This window comes from Salvelinus namaycush, chromosome 15 (genome assembly GCF_016432855.1).
Source record: "Salvelinus namaycush isolate Seneca chromosome 15, SaNama_1.0, whole genome shotgun sequence".
Lineage (NCBI taxonomy): Eukaryota > Metazoa > Chordata > Actinopteri > Salmoniformes > Salmonidae > Salvelinus > Salvelinus namaycush.
In genome coordinates this window covers 27,748,882-27,776,320 of record NC_052321.1, presented here as the reverse complement: position 1 = coordinate 27,776,320, position 27,439 = coordinate 27,748,882, and the positions used below count along the sequence as shown (strand labels likewise).

The following is a 27,439-nucleotide window of genomic DNA, read 5'->3' as shown; positions in this document are numbered from 1 at the left end:
TTAGCATCAACCAGTGGGTCTTGCGACAGGTATACAGAGATGACCAGTTTACAGAGGAGTATAGAGTGCAGTAATGTGTCTTATAAGGAGCATTGGTGGCAAATCTGATGGCCAAATGGTAGAACCATACTTTGCTGTTTTGATCAAAGTTTGTGTGACATGTTTAAAACAAATACATGTCTATACTATATAAATGTCTATCTCTGAGATTTTATATTGTCCGTTGAATTATGCAAAATGATACTTCATAGTTCATCATAATAGCACGTTAATGATTCAGGTAACCTATCTTCATAGACTACTATGTTCTCTCATATCACTATATAGTCTAAAATATTGTTTAGCCATAATAACAACTCTATATTGATAACCTCAGATATTATAGAAATAACCCCAAACTTGATCGATTTTCCATATGGGTACGCCCAAAGATTTTGGAATATACTGACTAAATATACTGGCACTGCTTGCTGTGTAGGAACTGTTATGTTATACATCCCTTGTTTCACTAGGAATCTAAACATAGCGAACCGGAAATGTGTCGCACATAAATCGTTTTGCTTGTGTACATGCGTAGCGGGAATCACACAGATGTTTTGAAATACCAAGGTTGGTTTCTACAATTATTTGACTTTATATATAAACAAGCAATGTTTTATTATCAACAAATGTTTGCCACCATAGCCAGCTATTTGAATATAACGGATACTAGCTAGCTAGTGTCAGCTACTCCTACTCTGTAACGTTAGCTAGCTAGTTCGCTGTACTGTAAAGTCAACTTAGCTAGCTCGTCCAAATTTAGCTAGCATACTAGTGTTATAAATTACAAATGTCATTGGAATAAGTAGTTTGCTATGTTATTTTATAGTTACATTTTTCCTCAGGAAAGTAAGATAGCGAGTTGAACACCGACATGGAGAATCAAACCCATGCTAAGAAAGCATCTGCGCCCTCTGTGTCCCAAATCAACGCAGAATATGTCACACAGGTAACTATATACGCAAATACTGTTTTAGTGCTTTGAGTTTCTGTTTAATAGGTGTCTCAATTACACTTGTGCTAAAATAACTACCATCTCTGCTTATGCTGGACATCACATTGGTAGTTGCTGCTACTTTACTCTGTTAACATCCTTAACTGTCGGGATTGGGAAACTGGGATGTGAGTTTTTTTTTACTTGTTTTTTTATGTCACTGATTATTTGTTTCAACTTCAGTTCGTTTCAACTGGTCGTTCAGAACAGTACCGCTTCTGTTTGATTGAACATTGCACACCGTTTTTTCCCCCAAACTAAACACAGCCCTGGTTGCCATCTTTTTGAATTGGAGGGGAAAGGTTTCCGAGGAGGGGGTGTACTGTGGATTGCTGTTATAATAACGCTCTTTCTTCTCTAAGTTGTCTAACAGATACTGGGCTCCCCATGCCAAGAATAAACTACCATTTGACCCAAAGGTGAGCCTCCTACTGACAAACTTGAGTTATGAATATAGTGGAGGAGATGGTCTTCTTGCTCTAACAAACTATAATTGTCACCCACTCAGGTTTTGGAGGATGTCTATGAGAGAGAGATTCTCAAGTCCAAGTGAGTGAAATCAACTCTTGAATAGCATCAGTATTTTGTAATGTTAACTTGTCTTACTACAAGTAGAATAAATCCTCCATGTCTGCTATTTTATCTTCAGGTTCGCCATTAGGAAGATCATGTTGTTGGAGTTCAGGTGGGTTTTTGACCTTTTTTTAATGTGGCCTCAATACACTATCATCAGTCATTTAATGTTTTTAATATGCTGTTATTTGTGTCCTGCCTCTCAGTCAGTACCTAGAGAACTACCTGTGGGTGAACTATAATCCTGAGGTCTCCAGTAATGCCTACCTCATGTCCATCTGCTGCATAGTCAATGAGAAGTTCAGAGAGAACGTCCCTGCCTGGGAGGTAAGAATGGATTCAGTGGCCTGTCAAACAGAAATGTTGATCCTTTGGTTCACGTAACAAATTGTTATCTGTGTTAGCATGTTGAACAACACTCGCTGTTATGTTGTGAATATGAGTGTTGCGGTCAGCTGTACAGGGACAGCCCCAGCGTTACAGCTACTTAGGGAAACTGTCTCCAGCAAGCATGGATCAATGTCCTCTAATATCAATGCATGTCTTCTTTATCCCTTGGTTTATTATCTTTATCCAGGTGTTTAAGAAGGAGCCCAGCCACTTCCCGTACTTCTTTAAGTGTGTGATGGAGGCCGTGCTGGCTGGAGAGGAGGCTGGCCTGACTCTGAAGGAGCAGACTGTACTGTTGGTCTTCCTTGACCACTGCTTCAACAGCCTGGTATGTCACACACCAACCAATGTCTACCTCTCTGGAAATGTGGAATTAGTTATTGGCTGAATCAACCACATAATATAAGTTGAGTAATGCATTGTTTTATTGCGGAAGTATGTTAGTAACAACCATAAAATGAAGAGTCCCTTCTGCCCTTATTCACTCCCCTTTCCCCGGCCTGATGACAATGGATAGGTGGAAGCAACAAAGCTGAAGCTAGATGGAGCTACTGCTTACGCCTATCCAGTAGTCTCAGGGCCATGAAGATGAGCTAACAAAAGGATAACTTCCTGGAGGTGGTTTTAATAAAAGTAGTTTGGTGCAGGTTCCACTAGGTGGCAGTATTACACTTCAAATTGTGTACTCGGGTGTCGCCCTAGCACATCTGTGTTCTCCACTCCCTTCTCAAAACCATGGGTAGCCATTGCACCAGTCTCACTCTGAAAATCAATTGTCATCCCCTCTGCTGCTCCTGAACTCAATGCGATGATTCTAATCAGTTTGGTGCATTGCCATTAGTCTACCAATGTACAAATATCCTTATATCCCTCTCCGACCCCCTCCCATTCTCTCTCTCTCTCTCAGGAGGTGGATTTGATTAGAGAGCAGGTGCAGCAGCTCATCTCACTGCCCATGTGGATATGTATCTTACCTGTAAGAACTCTTCCCCTTATCTCAAGTGCTCTTATGTCCTTAGAACTGTCACCCTGTTAGATATATGTATTATGTTTAAAATTGTGACAATATTTTACACATTTACAAATTGTGATTGATTAAGTGGAATAGGGTTGAAGAGCCAAAAACAACTTTCCTAGTGCAAATGTTGAGTTTGACTATTTTATAGCATCCTTAAGATTGATTAATGAACACACTTTCATTTTTACAGTCTAGACTGCAACACGAGCTGAAGAAAGTTCCCAAGCTCCAAAAGTTCTGGAATCTGATTAAGAAGAATTTTGACAAGCTGGAAGGCAAAGCATCAGAGCAGTAAGACATTCTCCCTCTGCCTGTATCCGGACCAGTAGACATAGACCTTCTGCCTGTGTCTGGACCAGTAGACATAGACCTTCTGCCTGTGTCTGGACCAGTAGACATAGACCTTCTGCCTGTGTCTGGACCAGTAGACATAGACCTTCTGCCTGTGTCTGGACCAGTAGACATAGACCTTCTGCCTGTGTCTGGACCAGTAGACGTAGACCTTCTGCCTGTGTCTGGACCAGTAGACGTAGACCTTCTGCCTGTGTCTGGACCAGTAGACGTAGACCTTCTGCCTGTGTCTGGACCAGTAGACGTAGACCTTCTGCCTGTGTCTGGACCAGTAGACGTAGACCTTCTGCCTGTGTCCGGACCAGTAGACGTAGACCTTCTGCCTGTGTCTGGACCAGTAGACGTAGACCTTCTGCCTGTGTCTGGACCAGTAGACGTAGACCTTCTGCCTGTGTCCGGACCAGTAGACGTAGACCTTCTGCCTGTGTCTGGACCAGTAGACGTAGACCTTCTGCCTGTGTCCGGACCAGTAGACGTAGACCTTCTGCCTGTGTCCGGACCAGTAGACGTAGACCTTCTGCCTGTGTCCGGACCAGTAGACGTAGACCTTCTGCCTGTGTCCGGACCAGTAGACGTAGACCTTCTGCCTGTGTCTGGACCAGTAGACATAGTCCCATCAAAGGCACAGTGTTGTGATGTGTGTCGCTAATTATTATTTCCCTGCCTTTTATTTCCAGAGCTAAGATGGAGAGGACGTTCCTCTCTGCTCTCATTAAGAAGTTTCTTGGTGTTCTGGTGTCCATTTCCCCAGCAGGTAATATTTAGCAACACAGTTATGATTTATGAGCAAAGCGGTGTTTCATTATTCCCCACAAGCAGCAGGACACCGCGGGGGGGGGGGGGGGGCAGATTTACTAAGAAGAGATTCTCAAGGCTAAAATGGTCCTCATACAGAAAAAGTTGTCACACCTTGTTGTGCAAATGTATTTTAAAAGTTAGCAGAGGTACAAATCTTACTCTGGCGGCAGGCAGCCCAGCGGTTAAGAGCCTTGGGCCAGTAACCGAAAGGTCGCTGGTTCGAATCCCAAAGCCGGCAAGGTGGGGGGGAAAATCTGCCGTTCTGAGGCCGGGGAACAGTTGTTGCTCAAGGACAAGGCAGTTAACCCCTGACAACAACTTCTCCCCGGGCGCCGATGAAGTGGATGTCGCTTAAAGCAGCCCCGCCCCACCTCTGATTCAAAGAGGTTAGGTTAAAACACATTTTGTTTGAATGCATTCAGTTATGCAACTGACTAGGTATCCCCTTCCCTACCAGTGGCAGACGAGGACAGCCCAGGCAGGGGCTACTTGCTAGCCTTTATCCTTGTATATGATTAGCCATAGATCTTTGATAGTCTTTATCTATGCGCAGGCCTCATCTCTCTGTGACCGTCTCAGCTGTCGCCTTCTCTCAGCTCAGACCTCATTACCGGTGTGAGACCCACTTCTTCAACCCTCTATCTGTCCCAAAGTTCATCCTTTCCTTCCGACTTGACCCCCACTTTGAAAGAGCAGTCCTGTCCAGATGCTCCCCCTCCTCACAGCCTCCATGGTGATGTAATGCAGGGTGACCAGACCCCTCCCAGCCAACCTGAATGCTCAGAATAGCATCTTTCCCAACATGCAGCTGGGTGAAGGTGGTCATGCTGAGACCCAGACTCTAATCGTCCCCGTCAGAGTCCTGGTCCACAGCACGGACACACACACCTCCCCTAATGAGGGCTGCTCTCCCAGTGTGCTGCAGTGCCTGAGGAAGACACACACACCGCGTTCTCCGTGCACGCCCGGGCCACTTCCTGGCACTACCTCTCACACACATCACCCCCCCATTCCCTCCTGTGTGATAGCAGAGTGTATGGTCATGTATTTTATTACCTGATCTGAATGTCTTTCTGTGTTGTCTCTCTCAGGCCCTGTACCCATGGAGAAGGTGCACTACTGCGAGAGGTTCATCGAGCTCATGATTGACCTGGAGGTAAGAAACACCATTTATAAGGGACGTTATGGTCTTGTTGTGTAGTTATGAGGGGTACCAGGCAGCCATTTCATATAGGATCAACAGAATATCTGCAATCACTGAGCATGCTAAGACACTATTGAGTTCGCTGTACCTACCTATACAGCTATTTCGGTCTTGATCTGTGTTGAGTATGGAACTCTGTCCCTGAATGACTGGTTTTTGATGACTGAGAAAATCAAGGTTATTTCTAACATAGAGGTGTACGGTCACAATGTAGCACGCTTTTTTATCTTCTCTACTCTGGCTTTATGATAACATGTAGCGAGGTGTCACAGTCAAGGTGGTCCCTTCCCTCTCCAGGCTGCAAGGTGACGGTGCTCCTGTTTCCACACAGGGAGGATAGGATGAATTGAGTTCTATTCCATCTGATGACAGGCTATACTTTTTTCCCCTGGCACCGGCAAGTCAAGCTGCCTCCGGAGAAATCCTTTCCCTCTCAGCAGTATCATTTTACAAAGGGGTGGCTGAAATCTCATACTTGCCTCTCTGGGATGATATGATGATGCCCTGTGAATCTCTGTATGGAAAAAGAGACTACATTTTACACTTCTGCTAGGCTGAGCTGTCTATCTGTCATGGCTGGTTGGGGATCAAAGATGGCTGCCGTAGATAACGCTTGCCTGTGTTGAGAGGGTAGTATACTTTGCAGCACCTGCCTTCTGTATAGAGGGGAATTCAATGGAATAAATGAAGGTTCTGTTGCCATTTTCCGTTAATGTTTCTGTATAAATATTGTCATTGTTTTTCTCCTTTCCTCTTTTTTGGAAATGTGAACTCTCTAACCCTCATCAAAATGAGTCCAAAACAACCTTCTCAAATAGACCCTTTATTATTAGGGCCCTATTTATACTCTGGGCCTCAATGGTGGGAATTCTGTTTGGTAGATGGATTGATCTGAATGACCCCAGTGACTGAGTCAATCCATACATGGACTAATCCTGATTGTGATGTTGCACCTTCTCCTTGTTATCAGCTACAGGCCTGGGCTGCATATTAATAGTAGGCTGGTTTTTAGAACACCCTCGATGTGTTAACATTCTGACTGAGGCCCCTTTCTTTTTCTAGGTGTATGTGTGAAAAATCAAGAATTATTGAGGCTCTGGTCTTGTATAAAGGCTGCTGTTTCAGCATTGTTTTACCATGATGTGTAATGTGTGGTTCCATTCTGTCTGTGTTCAGGCCCTGCTGCCCACCAGGCGCTGGTTCAACACGGTGCTGGACGACTCCCACCTTGTGGTGAGCTGCCACCTGTCCAGTCTCATGCAGAGAGAGAAGGAGGGTCACCTCTTCTGCCAGTTACTGGACATGCTGAAGTTCTATACAGGCTTTGAGATCAACGACCAGACGGGCAACGCCCTGACAGAGAAGGAGATGACCACGCTCCATTACGACAGAATCACTTCACTGCAGGTACACGCATACAACACCATGCTGGCCTCCATTTTGTTTGCTTACCTTACCTGTCTAGTTAAGAATGTGTTGTGTTTTAAAATAGTTTATTTGATAGGGATTGTTAACATCAGTGGCACATTTTAAGAGTTGAAAGTAGAGCGCGAGAGTTGTGTGCACCTGGGCGACGTGGCCGGTGCTGTGAGTAAAACATATACCAATATGAATCCTTCATGATTTAGTGACAGCTTCCAGACGTCTTTGACAATAAATAATATCAAGTCACATTTCAGTCCCAGAGAGAATTCTCCATAGATTTCAGTGTTTAAAATGTTTCATGATGATTATTATTTTTTTTACCTCAACTTGATATGATCAAATGCATCTTTTGGAGAAATACAGGTTGGTTCATCTGTTCTTAGCTTGGCTCTCCATCTGTCCATCTCTCTTTTTCCCCTTATCTCTAGCCCCACATAGATGCTGGATTAATAAATGAGGGAAATCTGTAAGGTGCCTGCCTGACATCACACTGGCTCTGAGGTGTTTGGGGAGGGTGGTGTTTGCACCTGCTTTTAACGTTTGTGTGTTGTCTTTCAGAGGGCCGCCTTTGCCCATTTCCCAGAGCTGCAGGACTTTGCCCTGTCCAATGTGGCAGCAGTGGACACACGGGAATCCCTTACAAAACAGTTTGGTCATCTCAGGTAAAGTGTGTCTGTGTGATAGACGGGTGGGAGAAGAATCAATTGTTAGTGTGTGTGTGTGTGTGCGCTTCCTATCCTTGTCTCCTTTTTGGTCCTAGATGGTGCTGAGTTTGATATAGGTAACACTGGGTCTCAGCAAGCCAGGCAGTGAAATATAAGCTGTTTTTGTGTGTGGAGGAAAATAACATCCATAAACATCTTAACCTTTTATATCTTCACGCTACCCTGATGACAAACGTTGAGTTGTTACTATCGTAACGCTAGCATCCCTAACGCTGCCCCCCCGACAGTGAATGTTAGTCAGCCTGTGAGTCCTTGAATGTGCAGTAGAGTGGTACCAGCCAGAGGGAGAGAGAGAGGCTCGCCTCATTAATTGAATCGATCTGCAGGGGCTGGAGAATAAACTCTTTGAACAGCTGTGTTTGTCAGATCATGTTAGGGAGTGGCCTCACCAAAAAGCATTCCCCCTTTGATGGGGCCTTGTTAGTGTGTGTGGGACGGCGGCAGGTAGTGGTAACAAAAGGTCACTGGTTCGAATCCCCGAGCCAGCAAGGTGTACAAAAATCTGCCGTTCTGCCCTTGAGCGAGGCAGTTAACCCTAACAACTGTTCCCCGGGCGCCAATGACGTGGATGTCTCTGATTCAGAGGGGTTGGGTTAAATGCGGAAGATGCATTTAGTTGTACAACTGACTAGGTATCCCCTTTCCTATCCTTGTCTCCTTTCCTCCTGGTCCTAGGTGCTGCTGAGTTTGAGATAGTTAACACTGGGTCTCAGCAAGCCAGGCAGTGAAGTATCAGAGCTGTTGTGTGAATTTATCCCAGAAGAGAGAGAAGCTCAAGCTGTCGTTTCTCCTGTGGATTGTTGTTCTCATGAATAAAGCCAGGCTCTGCCTTGTTATCCAGTCGCCCCACTGGCTTCAAAGCAGCTCTGGAAACTCCAAATATGCCCATCACTTTTAACAAGGCACTTTTTACCCAGAAAGCTGGCATTAAAAATAAGGGTATTTCAGCTGTGCTACCCACAAGATAAACTGCCACTCGTCCACTATTCCCGATTTGATCTGCTAAGTACCCAAAACACACAGACTGGGTTTTTTTCCCTTTCAGTTTTAAAGGCCCAGTGTGGTAATACGATTATTTTCCTGTGTTTTATATATATTTCTGCACTATGAGTTTGGGAATAATACTGTGAAATTGTAAAAAATTATGATAATGCCCTTTGTGGTGTAAGAGCTTTCAGCCTGTTTTGGTACAATGGAGTTTGGCCTGCCTTAAATAGTTCACCACCTGGTGATTTCATAATAGACCAATAAAAAAAGAGTTCCAAACCTCTCTGCCAATAACGTCTAGTTTTTATTTAAGTCCCCGGCCACTATGAGCGCCGCCTCTGGATGAGCATTTTCTTGTTTGCTTTTGGCCTTATACAGCTTGTTGAGTGCGGTCTTAGTGCCAGCATCGGTTTATGGTGGTAAATAGACGACTACGAATAATATAGATGAAAACTTTCTTGGTAAATAGTGTGGTCCACAGCTTATGAGATACTCTACCGTCAGGCAAGCAAAACCTCGAGACTTCCTTAATATTAGATTTGGTTAATTACAAATAGACACAGACCACCACCCCTTGTCTTGCAGGAGGAAGCTGTTCATTCTTGCAGATGTACGGAAAACCCATCCAGCTGTATGTTATCCATGTCATCGTTCAGCCACGACTCAGTGAAACACAAGATATTACACGGTGGCAGAATCATTATGCACAAAATAAGTTAGAAATAATGTGAAAAAAACACACAATAGCACAATTGGTTAGGGGCCCGTAAAACGGCAGCCACCTCCTCCGGCGCCGGTTTCCCCTCCCCACTCTGAGTCGCAGCAGAATTCTTGCTTGAGAAATTGCTCTTTGCTAAGAATCTGTTTTTGTTTATTTTTTACCCTTTTTTAAAATGAAAACAATTACAGTAAGGTACTTAATTGTTTTTAGAAATTATTTGATATTGCGATAATTGCTGCATTCATCTCCTTAACAACTCAAAGGAGCTAGTTTAGCTTTGTCATGAAGTACAGTACAGCAGCGTGACCCATACCAGTCCCTAGACAGACCAACTGCATGGCCAGCAAAACCCACGAATCCGTGTGGTTAAACCATGGCATCATCACGAGCCTGACAACACTTCTGCTCACAATGACACGTGTCCCGGTCTGTCTGTACAGGATTCAGTCACAGTGTCTCTCTTTATACCAACCCCTGCCTGTGTCATGGCACATGCTGAGGCAGCCTCTGCCTCTTGGATTTTAATAATCGCATCGACCCGGCCCCTGAACACGCCATGCTGACAGAGCAGGACTGCAGTGGCCGCTACTTAGCAGAGCAGAGTTGAGGAAAACACGAGGACTAGCATACATTACATTGCAATTCTAACAAGCACAGATTTAAGAAACAGCCTGTGTGTTGGGAAAATGTGGCACTTTTCATATTGTAAAACGATGGGTAGCGACCCGGACGCTGGAATAGGGGAGTTTTCCTCAGAAAAATAGAATAATCGGCACAGTGTAAATATTCTCCTGAATGTGCATTTCTACCCCTGGTTCTTCTTGTTGTAGTAAACAGACTGACTTAGCAGAAAATATACGACTGTTTAAATCATGATGCTCAAAGGAAATAAATATTTATTGGAAGTTTAATGTCAAATATGCTGAAGTAGTTTTTTATTTTCTCCTCCATGCAGTTCCAACACTCTCCACAGGGTGGCCTCGTATCTATGCCTCTTACCAGAGCTGGCAGAGGGACAGGACACCACCTATGAGAAGGAGGTCCTCCTGGAGCTGCTGGTAGGTGCTGCTACGAAACAGGGAGACGTTGTCCCTAACCACTGATTGAGGATCAGATATTTGTGTCATCGTCCTAATGCTTTAAGTTAGGAATGGGGAAAGGGTTATCTGATCCTAGATCTGTTGTTAGGGGTGATGGGAAGTGAACGATAATGAGACGCCCCCCAAGGTGCTTGGCTAAACCTCAGCAACGTCAGGGTATGGTCATTTTCAGAACAATAATCGCCTGGGGAGCGTAGCGGCATAACGGGTATTTGTGGCTCTAATTTAAAAGCCACTAATTTATGCTTTTTTACCTTGGAATACAGTATGCAACCCCCAGCAATGTTTCTCTTATCCTAGGAAAAGACAGCAGTGGATCTGATTGCTCTCCACACACACACCTTTAGTCCCTCTTAAAAACAGGCATCCAGTGTGTTGAAAACAAGTCTCATCCCCCATAACCCTCCGTCACCAAGCGACCAGCCACTGACCTGCTCTGTCCTTACTACTGTAATTACCCACTTGAAGTCTTCTCTAGGCCTCCTCTCCCCACTACTGAAGAGAAGCTTTTCCATAATTAGCTGATTAGATTGTTTCCCAGAACCAATGTCAGGGGACTCATTTGGCCCCGGGTTGCCCCGGGCAACCGAAAATCTCCAAAGATTCCAGTTAGGTATTATGTGTCTGTCAGAGGCTCTGGGCGCTGTACGGTAGGGAGCAGAGCAGCTCACACACACTGCAGAGAGAGTCTGCAATTAAACCTGGGGAAGGAGAGGATGAGCTGACTGGAGTTATGCAGTGTTCAGCCTCTAGCTATCACTGTTCTGATTTTTTGTATTTAATTTCCCCAAGACAATAACCAACCACTCTTGAAATCTGAACAGAATATTGTTTTTCCTTTAATATGGACTGAATTCCTAGGGGAAGTTGAACTTGAGTTTTCCTGGTTTGCAGTGAATTTGATCCAACATTATGATATTTGTTATTTTTTGCATAGTTGTAAAATTGTCAGAGGTATTTGAACTGGATGTTACTCTCCATCGGGGCATAGGGTCTAGAGCTCTATGGCCCTCTCTGCCAGTCGCTGATGGACATGAGTATGACACAGCCCTGGGTTGGATAGTGCTTGGCAGAGAACACAGCAGTGTAACAGGATTAGCGTAGCATGGCGGTTATTGACTGACTGATCACATATGGGAACACAGGGATTATATAGGCTTCTGCATCATGTTTGGAACACAACCATAATTTAGGCCACAACATTAAGGCCTTTAAAACACATGGATGAATGAGGGGTTTGTCGTGACAGGCGGACGGCGACTGGTGTGACGCAATACGTCTGACCCGATTTAATTTGACCAAACATTGTTTTTAATACCACTGTCTGATCTAGTGAGTATGGGGGGGGATACGTGTTGCAAGGGCAGTCGCTACCAGAGTAGACCAATGGCTCGTTCATCCAATTTCTTTCTCTCTCTCTCCCTTCTCACACATTCTTTCAGGTGTCTCGTCATGAGAGGAGAATCTCCCAGATTGAGCAACTTAATCAAATGCCTCTTTATCCAACGGAGAAGATTATCTGGGATGAGAACATCGTCCCCACTGAGTACTATTCTGGCGAAGGTCTGTGTCTTTCTACGGTATCTCCTCGCAAACTCATCACACACACACACACCGCTGTTATCCCACACCTCAGGGGCACCTTAGCTGGCATCCTCTTAATGGGCAATCCTCTTTAGGCTGGCTGGAGCACCTTCACCAGCTAAGATGCCTACAGCCCCGTAAAGCCATTGAAATCCATGAGCCTATCGGCATTTTATAAGGCTGTTTTAGCTTGCCAAGAGATTACAGGTGTAAAACTAGCTGTATAGTCGACTCTGCAAATGTATAGTCGACTCTGCCACTGTTCTAGTTAATGGATTGTCGCTGTCAAGTGGGTTCAGAATTGTTCCTGGTCAGGGAAAACACAGGGCCCTATTTATGTTATTCTGAAATAGATGTGTAGGTAATAGGTCTATACCAATGACATGCATCCAATTCTGAGCATTTGTTCCCAAATCTGTTTCATCTTTGTGTGTGTGTGTGTTCCAGGTTGTCTGGCTCTGCCGAAGCTGAACCTGCAGTTCCTGACCCTCCATGACTACCTGCTGAGAAACTTCAACTTGTTCCGTCTGGAGTCCACCTACGAGATCAGACAGGATGTGGAGGACGTGGTGACTCGCATGAAACCATGGTGAGCAGAGAACACACACACACTTATAACTGATGGTAAAATAAGGTTGCCACATTTCTGTTTCTTTCAAATGTATAATTTTGTATCACTCATATATTATAACTCAATTTCTATTGCGTTCAGGCAGTCAGAGTATGGTGGTGTTTAGGGGCTGACCTGTTGTCTTGTCTTCCTATAGGGAGTCAGAGTATGGTGGTGTGGTGTTTGGGGGCTGGGCCAGGATGGCTCAGACCATCACAGCCTTCTCCATTGTGGAGGTGGCCAAGCCCAACATCGGCGAGAACTGGCCCGCCCGCGTCCGAGCGGACATCACTGTCAATCTCAACGTACGAGACCACATCAAACACGAGTGGGAAGGTACTTGGCTCTCTTCTCCTACCTCTCCTTTCTCTATCCCCTGCTCTCTCGTTCTCCCCCTCTTTTCTTCCTTTCAGCATTCCGTCTATACCAGGTATTCCCAAACTGGGGCACACGCAATGCTGTCGGGGATACGTTAAATAAAAATGTCATTCACATTAAAAGAAATGTAAAAATTACATTTTCAGACAGTCCATTTATATTTTCCAACAGGGCTATACATTTGGGTGAGGTTTTTTTCTCACCTGAGTAGCCTCGGTTCACTGCCCAAAATAAAATTAAACCATCTGGTGTTCAGCGAAATAACAAACAATGTCAAATACAGGTAGCCTAGTCAAATAATTAACATCCAGTCACATTAACCGTTACTCTCCCGCGGGAATTCCACTAACGTTCCGTATGTAGCCAAACGTAGCTGCTGCTCATTCCGTTTGCTCTAAAATGTATAAGTGGCTTAAAAAAGTAAGGCCCGCGTCCATAGAGACGCATACCAGCTCAAATGGTAGTACTGCTACTAGTAGCAGTACTACACCTGCACCTGTCGACGACACAAGTTGTTCTGCTTCCACGAGCACATCCAATGCTAGCATCAGTAATTCTACATTTGTTGTTAGCCCAGCTAGTATGGGCACTGACAGTTGTGAATCTGATGCAGCAGAAGACCTACTGCCCCCTTACCCGGGAAAGCACCTAACAACAGACAGGGACTTTGGACCATCGAAGAGGCGCAAATATGATAACTACATTGATTTGGGGTTCACTTATATTGGGACTAGTGCCTTTCCTCAGCCACAGTGAGTACTTTTGCACATATAACAATCTCACAACTCGATGAAACCTTCAGTCTTGCGCAGACATTTAGAAATGCGGAATTAAGACTTTCTAGTAGTAAGATGTATAAAATCAAGAGATACCGGGCCTCCTGGGTGGCGCAGTGGTCTAGGGCACTGCATCGCAGAGCTAGCTGTGCCACCAGGGACTCTGGGTTCGCGCCCAGGCTCTGTCGCAGCCGGCCGTGCCCGGGAGGCCTAGCGTCGTCCGGGTTAGGGAGGGTTTGGCCGGTAGGGATATCCTTGTCTCATCGCGCACCAGCGACTGGGGCCGGGCGCGGTGCGCGCTAACCAAGGTCGCCTGGTGCACGGTGTTTCCTCCGAAATGGTGCAAAAGCCATGACAGAGAGACATAGTGGAGTGGTAACGCACGTGGAAGCGGTTGCTCCCGACGCCACTTGGGTACACTGCAGCATCCACCGAGAGGCTCTTGCTGCCAACGGAATGCCTGACAGCTTGAAAGACGTTTTGGACACTACAGTGAAAGTGGTTAACTTTGTTAAAGCAAGGCCCCTGAACTCTCGTGTATTTTCTGCACTATGCAATGATATGGGCAACGACCATGTAACACTTTTACAACATACAGAAGTTCGCTGGTTATCATGGGGCAAAGTTTTGACACGTTTTCTTTACTGACCATAATTTTCACTTGTCTGACCGCTTGCATGATGATGAGTTTCTCACACGACTGGCTTATCTGGGTGATGGTTTTTCTCGTCTGAATGATCTGAATCTTGGATTAGGGGACTCCAACTATATTCAATGTGCAGGACAAAATTGAGGCTATGATTAAGAAGTTGGAGCTCTTCTCTGTCCTTGTTAATGCAGACAACACACAGGTCTTTCCATCATTGTAGGATTTGTGTGCAAATGAACTCAAGCTTACGGACAATGTCAAATGTGATATAGTGAAGCACCTGAGTGAGTTGGGTGCGCAATTACGCAGGTACTTCCCCGCAACGGATGACATAAACAACTGGATTTGTTATCCCTTTCATGCCCTGCCTCCAGTCAACTTACTGATATCTGAAGCGAGCCTGATCGAAATTGCAACAAGCGGTTCTGTGAAAATTTAATTTATTCAGAAGCCACTACCAGATTTCTGGATTGGGCTGCGCTCAGAGTATCCTGCCTTGGCAAATCGCGCTGTTAAGACACTGATGCCCTTTGCAACCACGTACCTATGTGAAAGCGGATTCTCGGCCCTCACTAGCATGAAAACTAAATACAGGCACAGACTGTTTGGAAAATTATTTAAGACAGACTCTCCAATACAACCCAACATTGCAGAGTTATGTGCATCCTTTCAAACACACACTTCTCATTAACCTGTGGTGAGTTGTTCACCATTTTCGATGAACAAATAAGGTTTTATATGCAAGATGGTTAAATAAAGAGCAAAATTGGTATTATTATTGTTTGTGCCCTGGTCCTATAAGAGGTCTTTGTCACTTCTCATGAGCCGGGTTGTGAAAAACTCACACTCATTCTTATGTTTAATAAATGTATTGTATAGTGTGTGTGTGTGTGTGGCAGTCTTACAACGATGGCAAAAAACAACATTTGAGAGTGCGCTGACCCTGGTGCTAGAGGGACTATAAAAAGTTTAGGAACCACTGCTCTATACCATCTATTTTTCTGTCTCCTTTCTTTTATACTCCTTTTCTCATCCACTGTCTCTCTCCCTCTTTCTTTATGTCCTCCATAAAGTATTTTCATCCAGACCTCTATATCCAATCCTGCTGTGCCTTGACCTGTGACCTCTAGCCTTGTCTGCCTGTAGACATGTTTCTTACCAGCCCTGACCACTTGGCTTCAGTGTTCTATTTCCTTATCTTCTTCCCCCAACGTGTGCAGCAGGGCTACTGTAGATAATGTTAACAGGGTGGTGTTGGTGTTTCCCTGGTATTGTGATGGAAACCAGTAAAACTAGCTCTTATCGTCGGCTAATGGGGATCCTAATTAATCAAATCAAGATGAATTGTTTTACCATGAACATATCAAACCATACGACATTGCTGACTGTAGCTAGCACGAGAGGTTGTTCTGTCAAATAGGAATGTTTTGAAAGATGAAATGTATGATGTGGAAATTGTGCTGGTCAATTTGTGAATTGATTCATTTAAAATCAATCTGTAGTTTTATTAAAGGGTTTTCTGCTCTCTACCCACAGCTAGCAAACCTCAGCGTGCAGGAGGATGGCTCAATGTCATCTCAATATCCCCCTCTCCTCCTCCCTCTTGTATAATTACAACTTCATGTTTTAAAGATCAGCCGAGCGCTGACGGGGCGTTCTCCCTCTCCTTTTTCTTTTTTTCACCTTTCCCAGGGCTGCGTAAGCACGACGTTTGCTTTCTGGTCACGGTGCGGCCCAACCTGCCCTACGGCACGCGCTTTGACCGCCGCCAGCCCTTTGTGGAGCAGACAGGCCTGGCTTACGTGAGGGGCTGCGAGGTGCAGGGCATGCTGGACGACAAAGGCCGTGTCATCGAGGAAGGTAGGCTGGTGCGCACACACACACACAGATGTGCATACATGCACTTCCTACTGCCACAGGCACACACATCCTGCCCATACACACTAACACATACTCATGTCACACGCCCTTCCCATCATCCTCCTCCGACCCCCTAACTTCCAGCCCATGACGTCTAGTGGGGTTGTCATGGTGACACTCAACCAGAGAACTGACCTGTTCGCATTAACATTCCATTAACCTTAGGGCAACCCATCGCACCTGAACGCTTCTCAATGTTTTATTTATTCCATTTTATTAATGTAGTAAAGGACATGTTATACAGTGCATTTGGGAAAGTATTCAGTCCCCTTCACTTTTTCCACATCTTGTTACGGGTACAGCCTTATTCTAAAATGTATTAAATTAATAGTTTTCCTCATCAATCTACACACAATACCCCAATATCCCTCTTTGGTAGGAGACTTGAAATTTCCATCGATCATACATGAGTTTTCTACAACTTGATTGGAGTCCACCTGTGGTAAATTAAATTGCTTGGATATGATTTGGAAAGTCACACACTTGTCTATATAAGGTCCCACAGTTGACAGTGCATGTCAGAGCAAAAACGAAGCCATGAGGTCAAAGGAATTGTCCCAAGAGCTCCGAGACAGGATTGTGTCGAGGCACAGATCTGTGGAAGGGTACCAAAACAATTCTGCAGCATTGAAGGTCCCCAAGAACACAGTGGCCTTCATCATTCTTAAATGGGAGAAGTTTGGAACCGCCAAGATTCTTCCTAGAGCTGGCCGACCGGTCAAACTGAGCAATCGGGGGAGAAGGGCCTTGGACAGGGAGGTGACTAAGAACCCGATGGCAACTCTGACAGAGTTCCTCTGTGGAGATGGGGGATCCTTCCAAAAGGATAACAATCTCTGCAGCACTCCACCAATCAGGCCTTTATGGTAGAGTGGACAGACGGAAGCCTCTCCTCAGTAAAAGAAACATGACAGCCCACTTGGTTTGCCAAAAGACACCTAAAACCTCTTAGACCTTAAGAAACAAGATTCTCTGGTCTGATGAAACCAAGATTTAACTCTTTGGCCTGAATGCCAAGCGTCACATCTGGAGGAAACCTGGCACCATCTCTACAGTGAAGCACGGTGGTGGCAGCATCATGATGTGGGGATGTTTTTCAGCGGCAGGGACTGGGAGACTAGTCAGGATCGAGGGAAAGATACACGGAGCAAAGTACAGAGATCCTTGATGAAAACCTGCTCCAGAGCGCTCAGGACCTGAGACTGGGGCGAAGGTTCACCTTTCCTACAGGAAAACGACCCTAAGCACACACCCAAGACAACGCAGGAGTGGCTTCGGGACAAGTCTCAATGTCCTTGAGTGGCCCAGCCACAGCCCGGACTTGAACCTGATCGAACATCTCTGGAGAGACCTGAAAATAGCTGTGCAGCGACGCTCCACATCCAACCTGATAGCGCTTGAGAGGATCTGCAGAGAAGAATGGGAGAAACTCCCCAAATACAGGTGTGCCAGGTGTGCTAATCGCTGCTAAAGGTGCTTAAACAAAGTACTGAGTAAAGGGTCTGAATACTTATGTGATATTTCAGTATATATATTTTATTTGCAAAATGTCAATCTGTTTTTTGCTTTTTCATTATGGGGTGTTGTGTGTAGATTGAGGGGGGGAAAGGGGGTCTGAATACTTTCCAAATGCACTGTATGACAGGCTTTTCTAGACTCCAACATGACATCCATAGTCTCCGATCCATCCTATTGAAGCTGTGACTGGGCCTGCCATGGCTTTTCTTTCCGCTAATGTTTGGCTATGAAAAGAGACATTCAGGCATATTACCCTGATCTAAGGTCAGTTTTGCATTACCCCTTCTAATGATTAAGGTTATGATTGGGGAAGTGTACTCTGGTCCTAGGGCTTAGCCTACTACAGGCAACTTCTACCTAGAGCCTTCCTCTTCCACCAGCAGCGTTCAGAGCGGGCTATTGGAGTGTATGTCAGGTTAACCTCCAGAAATGGTATCCTAAGTGTTCCTCCTTTCCCCTGTCTGAACATGTGTCCGTGCGCCACTACCAAAGTACTATGTACCTTCTTTGATCCTCTCCATATTCCCACTGTATTAAAAATGTAGAGAGAGGTGCTAACTGGGCTGGTGTATCTATGTAACAAGCCTAGCGCTGTTTAAACTTTCAGATGCCCACAGGGCCGAGCCATGGACAGACATGTCACGTATCACTGTTCACTTTGTGAAAAGTGCCGCTATCATTTGTATTTATTTATTTATCCTCCATTTATTCTGAAACCCAATAGAGATTTAAAAGCTTTTATAGAAGGGGGCTTTTTTGCCTGGTCTACATTGCCATACGCTGTAAAAGTCAGCAAAGCTGGAAAGAGCTCAAAGATACAAACACCTAAATCTGATTTTTGGCAACTTTTCCCTACTGGCTGCCTGCCTGCCTAGCTCTTCAGACACCAATCTCCAGCTGTCCTCAGCCCTTTATTCCAGTGTGTAAGTGTCCTCCTTCCAGCCACTCATTCGTCAATCGCACCACACTACTTTTAGTAGAGGGGATTTAAAGAAAATGCATGGGACAGGGGCCACCGGCTTGAGTTTCACTACCAGGGCTCAGGACTATGGCACCACCAATACTCCCATTTTTAAATGTTTGTGAAAGGTGAGACACACACACAGGCGCGTCAGTGGATCTCTATGGGAATAAGTCTAAAGCCTCCAGCCTGTGTGTGAGAGGCATGAGAATGTAATGTGTGTCGGTGCTGAGGTAGGAGATGAGTGGCATGAGAATGTAATGTGGGGGTGGATAGTGAGGTGGGAGATTAGTGGCCTGGACTAGGATTTGAAAGCTTAGCTCTCTTGGGGACCAGGGAACATGCCCTTGTATTCATGAAATGGTAGGCAGATGATGACCACTAAAATATATTTTTGGGGGTCTGGCCAGTGTAACTAATGCTTCTCTGATTTCAAGATCTTTCTCTCATCTCTCTCGCTGTGTGTCCTTGTGTTGTTACATAAGTGATGAACATGGCCAGGCTCATATACCACCGCCGTACATCATTAGCCATGCATTGGCTAATAGACTGTTTGAGAATTAATTGGGTTATCAGTAAAACTCAAAATGCAATTTTGGGGTTAGTTGAGTTGCATGCAACGATGTATATTAAAAACCCTGGATTGCTGATGCTATGTATTGGCTAGTGAGAGGCTTTGAAGCCTCCGATCGGCCATATTGGCACTCCCCAGAAGGAGTAGTCCTCCATAGGAATGAATGGTATTCTACAGTATTTACATTTTAATGTTTCAAGGACAAAATTATATGTATTTAATTATGTTTTTGTTGTGGGGATAGTAACATTAGAATGTTACGTAAAACTATACTTTAAGGACAATGTTTTCATGCTTTTTATGTTTAGCTCACATAATATACAGTTGAAGTCGTAAGTTTACATACTCTTAAGCTGGAGTCATTTAGAACTTGTTTTTCAACCACTCCACAAATTTCTTGTTAACAAACTATAGTTTTGAGAAGTCGGTTAGGACATCTACTTTGTGCATGACACAAGTCATTTTTCCAACAATTGTTTACAGACAAATTATTTCACTTATAATTCACTGTATCACAATTCCAGTGGGTCAGAAGTTTACATACACTAAGTTGACTGTGCCTTTTAAACAGCTTGGAAAATTCCAGAAAATTATGTCATGGCTTTAGAAGCTTCTGATAGGCTAATCGACATCATTTGAGTCAATTGGAGGTGTACCTGTGGATGTATTTCAAGGCCTACCTTCAAACTCAGTGCCTCTTTGCTTGACATCATGGGAAAATCAAAAGACATCAGGCAAGACCTCAGAAAAAAAAATTGTAGACCTCCAAGTCTGGTTCATCCTTGGGAGCAATTTCCAAACGCCTGAAGGTACCACGTTCATCTGTACAAACAATAGTACGCAAGTAAAACACCATGGGACCACGTAGCCGTCACACAGCTCAGAAAGGAGACACGTTCTGTCTCCTGGAGATGAACGTACTTTGGTGCGAAAAGCGCAAATCAATCCCAGAACAACAGCAAAGGACCTTGTGAAGATGCTGGAGGAAACGGGTACGGATATATCTATATCCACAGTAAAACGAGTCCTATATCGACATAACCTGAAAAGCCGCTCATCAAGGAAGAAGCCACTGCTCCAAAACTGCCATTAAAAAAAGCCAGACTACGGTTTGCAACTACACATGGGGACAAAGATCGTACTTTTTGGAGAAATGTCCTCTGGTCTGATGAAACAAAAACAGAACTGTTTGTCCATAATGACCGTCGTTATGTTTGGAGGAAGAAGGGGGAGGCTTGCAAGCCAAAGAACACCATCCCAACTGTGAAGCACGGGGGTGGCAGCATCATGTTGTGGGGGTGCTTTGCTGCAGGAGGAACTGGTGCACTTCAGAAAATAGATGGCATCATGAGGTAGGAAAATTATGTGGATATATTGAAGCAACATCTCAAAACATCAGTCAGGAAGTTAAAGCTTGGTCGCAAATGGGTCTTCCAAATGGACAATGACCCCAAGCATACTTCCAAAGTTGTGGCAAAATGGCTTAAGGACAACAAAGTCAAGGTATTGGAGTGGCCATCACAAAGCCCTGACCTCAATCTCATAGAAAATTTGTGGGCAGAACTGAAAAAGTGCGTGCGAGCAAGGATGCCTACAAACCTGACTCAGTTACACCAGCTCTGTCAGGAGGAATGGGCCAAAATTCACCCATCTTATTGTGGGAAGCTTGTGGAAGGCTACCCAAAACGTTTGACCCAAGTTAAACAATTTAAAGGCAATGATACCAAATAGTAATTGAGTGTATGTAAACCTCTGTTCCACCGGGAATGTGATAAAAGAAATAAAAGCTGAAATAAATCATTCTCTCCTATTATTCTGACATTTCACATTCATAAAATAAAGTGGTGATCCTAACTGACCTAAGACAGGGAATTCTTAAATGTCAGGATTAAATGTCAGGAATTGTGAAAAACTGAGTTTAAATGTATTTGGGTAAGGTGTATGTAAACTTCCGACTACAACTGTATATTGAAAGTATGCATTAGGTGTCTGTAATAGAATAAACGTGGTAAAAATGAATGTAAACATTAATAAATGCATTTCTATAGCTTCCCCCCAAAAAAATTACAACGGTGGGGAAGGTTGCATGTCACAAGATCACATACCAGTTTCTGCCTTGCATGCCTGTTTTTTTTTTTTTTTTTTTCTAAAGTGAATTAATACTATAAACATTAACTTTAAATATTAAACTGTTTACAATCCTATTATATATTTTATTTAAATATGTTCTTTCTACTATCCTATTCCTGCTGGAAATGCACAGGTAAACGTTTTACCTTTGTGCAAATACGTATTAATTCAATCTTGACCATAATGTACTACAATGTGTTGTCCCTATTCTATTCCCCAGGCCCTGACCCCAAGCCCAAACTGAGAGGAGACACCAGGACGTTCAGAGTGTGGCTGGACCCTAACCAGTACCAGCAGGATATGACCAGCAGTATTCAGAACGCCACTGAGGACCCCTACGAGTCCTTCAACATCATCATGAGACGCAAGCCCAAAGAGAACAACTTCAAGGTGAGTAGGGGGGGCTGTATTACTGCTCATTACACATGACCCAGACCACCTTTGTTATTTAAACTCCCTCTCTCAATATCCCTCCATCCCTTCTTTCCTTTTTTCATACTACCTCTCACCTTCCATCCATTTATTGCTTCCTCCCTCTTTCCCTGCCCATCATCCCTCTTTTTATTTGAGCATCGCCGCCAGGCCTTGATCTCTTCTTCTCCACCCTACCCCTGGGTGATCAATCACTGAGACTGGTGCGGCTGGGTCTTGGAGCTGGAAGCCTGAGAGTGATCCAGGATTACCTCCAGCTCAAGGCCTCTGATTCCCCCCAATGACCCCAGACAGAGGCCCTCAAGGGTGTGTGACCTTACACTGCACGCCCCCCTCCCCCTCATCTTGGTGTGTTGTTTTCTCCCCCAGGCTGTCCTGGAGACAATCAGGAACCTGATGAACACTGAGTGTGTGGTCCCAGAATGGCTCCATGACATCATCCTGGGCTACGGTGACCCGGGCTCTGCCCACTACTCCAAGATGCCCAATCAGATCTCCTCCTTGGACTTCAATGACACCTTCCTGTCGATCGACCACCTGAGGTCCTGTTTCCCTGGTTACACTGTCAAGGTCGCCGAGGACAACCCTGAGCTGCAGATACCCCCTTTCAGGTCAGAGGTCAAGGGTCAGATGGAGTAGGGTTGGGGTCATTGTCTTCCTGGGGTGTTGTCTTTTTGATGTGGTCCAACCTCAACATATCTTTTGAACCTTCTGCTCTTTCCCCACCCTAGAATCAAGTTCCCTGTGCAGAACAAGGTAGACAAAGGCAAGAAGAGGAAGGCAGACTCTGAGGAGAAAAAGGAGGAAGAAAAAACGCTTATAGTGGAGCCTCACGTCACGCCCAACCGGGGACCCTACCCCTACAACCAGCCCAAACGGTGAGGGTCGAAGGTTAAAGTTCATGTTCCCAGGTCAACCAAAAGAGTTCAGGAGTCCCTGCAGGGTTGGCACCGCACAGAGGTCAAGTCCTTGTCCTCTCTCTAGCCAGTCAAGTCTCATCTTGCTCCACTATGTCCACAGGGCTCCTAGATAAAGCACCCACCTTTTTGTTTAGCCTATGCTCAGGGCCTGTGTGTTTCCACCCCTAATGTGCCTGCCTGCTCCAAATTTAGCTTCCCCCAAAGGCCTGACTAGTTTATGCTTGAGGGCGCTTACTGAGCAAACATTTCTCCCTAGAGCAAAAACAACCCCTGCTCTGTAAAATGCAACGCTCTAAAATGTTTACAATTCTGTCAGGGACGTTTTATACTGATTCCTATTTATTCGGGTTGGTGTGTTTTGATTTGCTATGTTAGCGTGAGTTCTGGGGATTTGCGCTGTTGGCTGTGTAGTGTTTTGGTGGTTCTGTTTGGTGAGGTAATTTCCTGACATTTTAGCCCTGTAGCGAACTAGATCAAAACAAACTGTCAAATTCGGTTGTTGATGTCTTAATTATATCAATCTTAATCATAACTGAGCAGAAATTAATTGGCTTTTTAGTTAATGAAATTATCATTCATCTGATCTGATGGTAACTTTGCTTCTTCAGTTGCACTTTGATATTCAAATCCTCTTAGTCACAGAAGCTCCTCTGGGTCCCTTGACTGAAACGTCTTTCATGAGGGTTTCAAACACTTCATCACAGAGCTAGTTGAAAACAGCTTTCGTTTAGCTTCTCTGAACATTTTCCTTAAAACCTTCTTAACCATGAGTTATAACTTTGTGTTTGAACAGAAATACCATCCAGTTTACACCAACTCAGATTGAGGCCATCCGCGCTGGGATGCAGCCTGGACTGACCATGGTAAGAACATTTTACGGACTTAAGTATACCTCTTCTCTGCTACATTTTTACACGAATAAACTGACCTTATACTGTTCATAGGAATCATTGCTTTTCATACTTTAATATATTTTCAAGATTAAACATCTTGTAGGAATTGACTACTCCTATCTGGCCACTTGAATAAACCAAGGCAATGGACAGATGGCATTAAAAGTTTGAGAAACAATTAAAGTCTCCCGTCCATTGGCTTGTGAGTTAAACTGCCTTTCAATCACTCATAGCCCAGGGTGTGATGTTGGCTACTTAGGCAGTCCGGCCATACCAGTGAGCTGTGATATGACAGGTGTAATATTGGCCCTGTCTGCTTGAAGAGCTGAGGATTTGTGACCTCTCTTCCTGACGCAGGGGACTCCCCAGCCACTAGTAAATAAGGTGCAGATCAGTCAGACCTTGCCAGTGAAATACTTCCCTGAAAGCCCATCCGCTAAATTATCTTAAATGGTGCCGATGAAGAACACACACACACAGCCTCTCAGAAATGCACATACACACTCTACTACCCTCTCTGGTGTTTCTGGTAACGACACACACACACACACACTACCGCCTTGCTTTGATGAAGCTCATTCCTGGCCTGGTGATTGGTAGCTGGCTGAGGGGTCGGTCTGTTGCGTAAATATGGCAGTCGTAAAACAAGTCGGCACAGACACACACACCTCTCACTGGCATGTCGCGACCATCGTTAGCAGCCAAGACAGCCTCCCAGTCCTATGCTTCTCCAATCATCTGTTGGATCAGTGTAGGAGCCATTTTTAACCCTGGGTTAAAGTTTTGACTTTGTTTTGGGGTGTCCAGTCTGTAAAGTGGACTGGCTTTTATGTGAGTGCCTTTAAAAGGACTTACCTGAGGTAAGACGGTGGCTAAATGTTTTTATGAATATACCGTCAAGTAAACTCCATTCCCAGTTGTAGCCTCGGCTAGTCTGTGAGCACCTTTCGTCCTGGGAAAGCCCTGATCAAAATGGAGGAGTTTGTTTATGATCCTTTCCAACTGGTGTCGTGGTGTTTATATGTTTGAGGACGGTGATAGTTCTAGACTAGACTCAATGATCTCTAAAGCCTTAACTAAATACAAAGAAGGTCAAGGAGCTGATGGAAAGAGCTTCATGTGCTCTAGTTTTATGTGTTCTCTGTGTTTCTGTGTCCTTGCCTGTGAGTGCAGGGAGGATGACCTTGCATGCCAAGCACTTCTCACCTTAGCCCTACTCACACACACCGGTCCTGTCTGATCCACTGAGGGGGAAACTGTGTGTGTGTTCTGACAGGCAAAGGGCCGCCTTGTCAGAACCACTGTGCTCTCCGATGGCAGAGGCATTTTCTGTTAGCTAACCAACCTTCTCCTTTTTCTACTCCATGCACTTTCTCTCACTGCCTCGTGTTCTCTCTCTATCCCTCCTCCCTCTCTCTTTTAGGTGGTGGGTCCTCCAGGTACAGGAAAGACGGATGTGGCCGTCCAGATCATCTCCAACCTCTACCACAACTTCCCTGAGCAGAGAACCCTCATAGTCACACACTCCAACCAGGTAGGAAACGCCTCCAAAATGACTCAATTCACATATACTGTATATACAGTGCATTCGGAAAGTATTCAGGCCTCTTTTTTTCCCACATTTTGTTACGTTACAGCCTTATTCAAAAATGTATTAAATAAAAAAGTTATCAATCTACACACTACCCCATAATGACAAAGCGAAAACAGGTTTCTCTGGTCTGATGAAACCAAGATTGAATTCTTTGGTCTGAATGCCAAGCGTCACGTCTGGAGGAAACCTAGCACCATCCCTACGGTGAAGCATGGTGGTGGTAGCATCATGCTGTGAGGATGTTTTTCAGCGGCAGGGACTGGGAGACTAGTTAGGATCGAGAGAAAGATGAACGGGGCAAAGTACAGAGAGATCCTTGATGAACTGCTCCGGAGCGCTCAGGACCTGAGACCGGGGCGAAGGTTCACCTTCCAGCAGGACAATGACTCTAAGCACACAGCCAAGACAACACAGGAGTGGTTTTGGGACAAGTCTCAATGTCCTTGAGTGACCCAGCCACAGCCCGGACTTGAACCCAATCAAACATCTCTGGAGAGACCTGAAAATAGCTGTGCAGTGACACTCCCCGTCCAACCTGACAGAGCTTGAGAGGATCTGCAAAGAAGAATGGGAGAAACTCCCCAAATACAGGTCAGCCAAGCTTGTAGCGTCATACCCAAGAAGACTCAAGGCTTTTAATCGCTGCCAAAGGTGCTTCAACAAAGTACTGAGTAAAGGGTCTGAATACTTACGTAAATGTGATTATTTCTGTTTTTTATAAATGTGCTCCGATTCATAACCTGTTTTTGCTTAGTCATTATTGGGTTTTGTGTGTAGATTGATGGGGGGGACAACTAAATACATTTTGGAATAAGGCTGTAACGTAACAAATTTGGAAAAGTGAAGGGGACTGAATACTTTCCCAATGCACTGCTGCATGTAGCAGAAGCTTTTATCCAAAGCAACTTATGGATAACACACAGGCCCCTATATTCATAGATATGGCCCTTATAGTCACAAGTATTGCATGTTGGAAGCTTTTTATGAAAAGGATCTTCACATCTTGACTGATCATATTTTAGGAAGCAAAGTTGCTGCAGGAGGAATTCACCAATCCTCCCCAAAATGGTGCCATTAATCACTGAGAAATCCCAACCTAAAGTCACGGAGGAAAAATTAAAAGGCTCCCCTGTGCCCCAGTCTCCTCGCCTCAGTATTTAATCAAAAAGCCCTGTCCCCTTTCTGTTCACCCTGCAACACTGTAAGAGGTGTGTGTGTGTGCGCGCGCAGGCATTCACCTCTGTTCTGTGTGTGTTCCAGGCTCTGAACCAGCTGTTTGAGAAGATCATGGCTCTGGACATAGACGAGCGTCACCTCCTGCGTATGGGCCACGGAGAGGAGGCACTGGAAACCGAGAAGGACTTCAGCAGGTGAAAGAATGCCACGTGGTGCTACACACACACACACACACACACGTCTCTCCCTCCCCCTCTCACACACGCCCAACTACACACACATTCCTAGCTGACCTCACACACAAATCTACACATACACAAATCTACACATGCATACATCTATCTGAGCACACAACCAGCTACACACATGCAGTACACATACATACAGTGACAAGTATACCCCATATACTCACACTCATAATTAGTCCAAGTCAGACAGAGCCACTCGATACCCCCCCAATACACTCCAGCCTGGTCATGGCTTTATCTTAATTAGGGCTTACTGCGCTCACACTTGCTCGCTGTCTCCCCTGTTTCCACCAACCATTCCATCCTGATGAGTGCTCTCAACATTTGGGCCTTTTGGGCCTCACTGGCCCATTTGGGACTCATTTGGCATGAAAAGTGGTGTTTTTAGAGTTTTATTTGGAGGACCGATTGGCTACCAAAACTGGTTGGGTCTTCAAGACCTTGCTAGGCTGTGTATTTGAGGCCTCGGTGGTCCCTCATTGACGCAGACCCCTGGTGCATGCACACAGATGCCGGGAGCAGATTGTCTCACCGGTAGGAAACACGCTAGAATTCTCAGGGCAGCCGCAGTAGTTCACCCACCCACGCAAATGGGGGAATTCTTTGTGTGGCTATGTGTCTCATTCAATGCCTTGAGGTACTGTGACTCAGAGACCTAACCACACAGACATTGACTAGCGGGAGGGAGATGGGGAAGCCAGCAAACTGAAACCATTTACAACATACCTGAGACTGAGTGGGGGAGGGAGGA

General features: G+C 45.0%; 1 protein-coding gene across 2 annotated transcripts in view; it reads left to right on the top strand.

Annotated features, from left to right (window-relative positions):
- The first annotated feature begins 531 nt into the window (after nucleotides 1-531).
- The window catches only part of aqr (aquarius intron-binding spliceosomal factor), a 58,849-nt gene continuing 31,941 nt past the window's right edge, over nucleotides 532-27,439 (top strand). For both annotated transcript variants that reach the window (XM_039009687.1, XM_039009686.1), the window contains exons 1-24: nucleotides 532-609; nucleotides 885-988; nucleotides 1,396-1,452; nucleotides 1,542-1,582; nucleotides 1,683-1,718; nucleotides 1,813-1,933; nucleotides 2,184-2,324; nucleotides 2,904-2,972; nucleotides 3,205-3,305; nucleotides 4,043-4,119; nucleotides 5,255-5,319; nucleotides 6,544-6,774; nucleotides 7,351-7,454; nucleotides 10,181-10,283; nucleotides 11,768-11,888; nucleotides 12,357-12,498; nucleotides 12,677-12,855; nucleotides 16,015-16,182; nucleotides 21,646-21,815; nucleotides 22,227-22,468; nucleotides 22,589-22,735; nucleotides 23,571-23,640; nucleotides 25,094-25,204; nucleotides 26,525-26,634. In XM_039009687.1, the coding sequence (XP_038865615.1) occupies nucleotides 914-988; nucleotides 1,396-1,452; nucleotides 1,542-1,582; nucleotides 1,683-1,718; nucleotides 1,813-1,933; nucleotides 2,184-2,324; nucleotides 2,904-2,972; nucleotides 3,205-3,305; nucleotides 4,043-4,119; nucleotides 5,255-5,319; nucleotides 6,544-6,774; nucleotides 7,351-7,454; nucleotides 10,181-10,283; nucleotides 11,768-11,888; nucleotides 12,357-12,498; nucleotides 12,677-12,855; nucleotides 16,015-16,182; nucleotides 21,646-21,815; nucleotides 22,227-22,468; nucleotides 22,589-22,735; nucleotides 23,571-23,640; nucleotides 25,094-25,204; nucleotides 26,525-26,634 (2,681 nt within the window). In that variant the 5' untranslated portion in view covers nucleotides 532-609; nucleotides 885-913. The remainder of the gene's footprint in view (nucleotides 610-884; nucleotides 989-1,395; nucleotides 1,453-1,541; nucleotides 1,583-1,682; nucleotides 1,719-1,812; nucleotides 1,934-2,183; nucleotides 2,325-2,903; nucleotides 2,973-3,204; nucleotides 3,306-4,042; nucleotides 4,120-5,254; nucleotides 5,320-6,543; nucleotides 6,775-7,350; nucleotides 7,455-10,180; nucleotides 10,284-11,767; nucleotides 11,889-12,356; nucleotides 12,499-12,676; nucleotides 12,856-16,014; nucleotides 16,183-21,645; nucleotides 21,816-22,226; nucleotides 22,469-22,588; nucleotides 22,736-23,570; nucleotides 23,641-25,093; nucleotides 25,205-26,524; nucleotides 26,635-27,439) is intronic.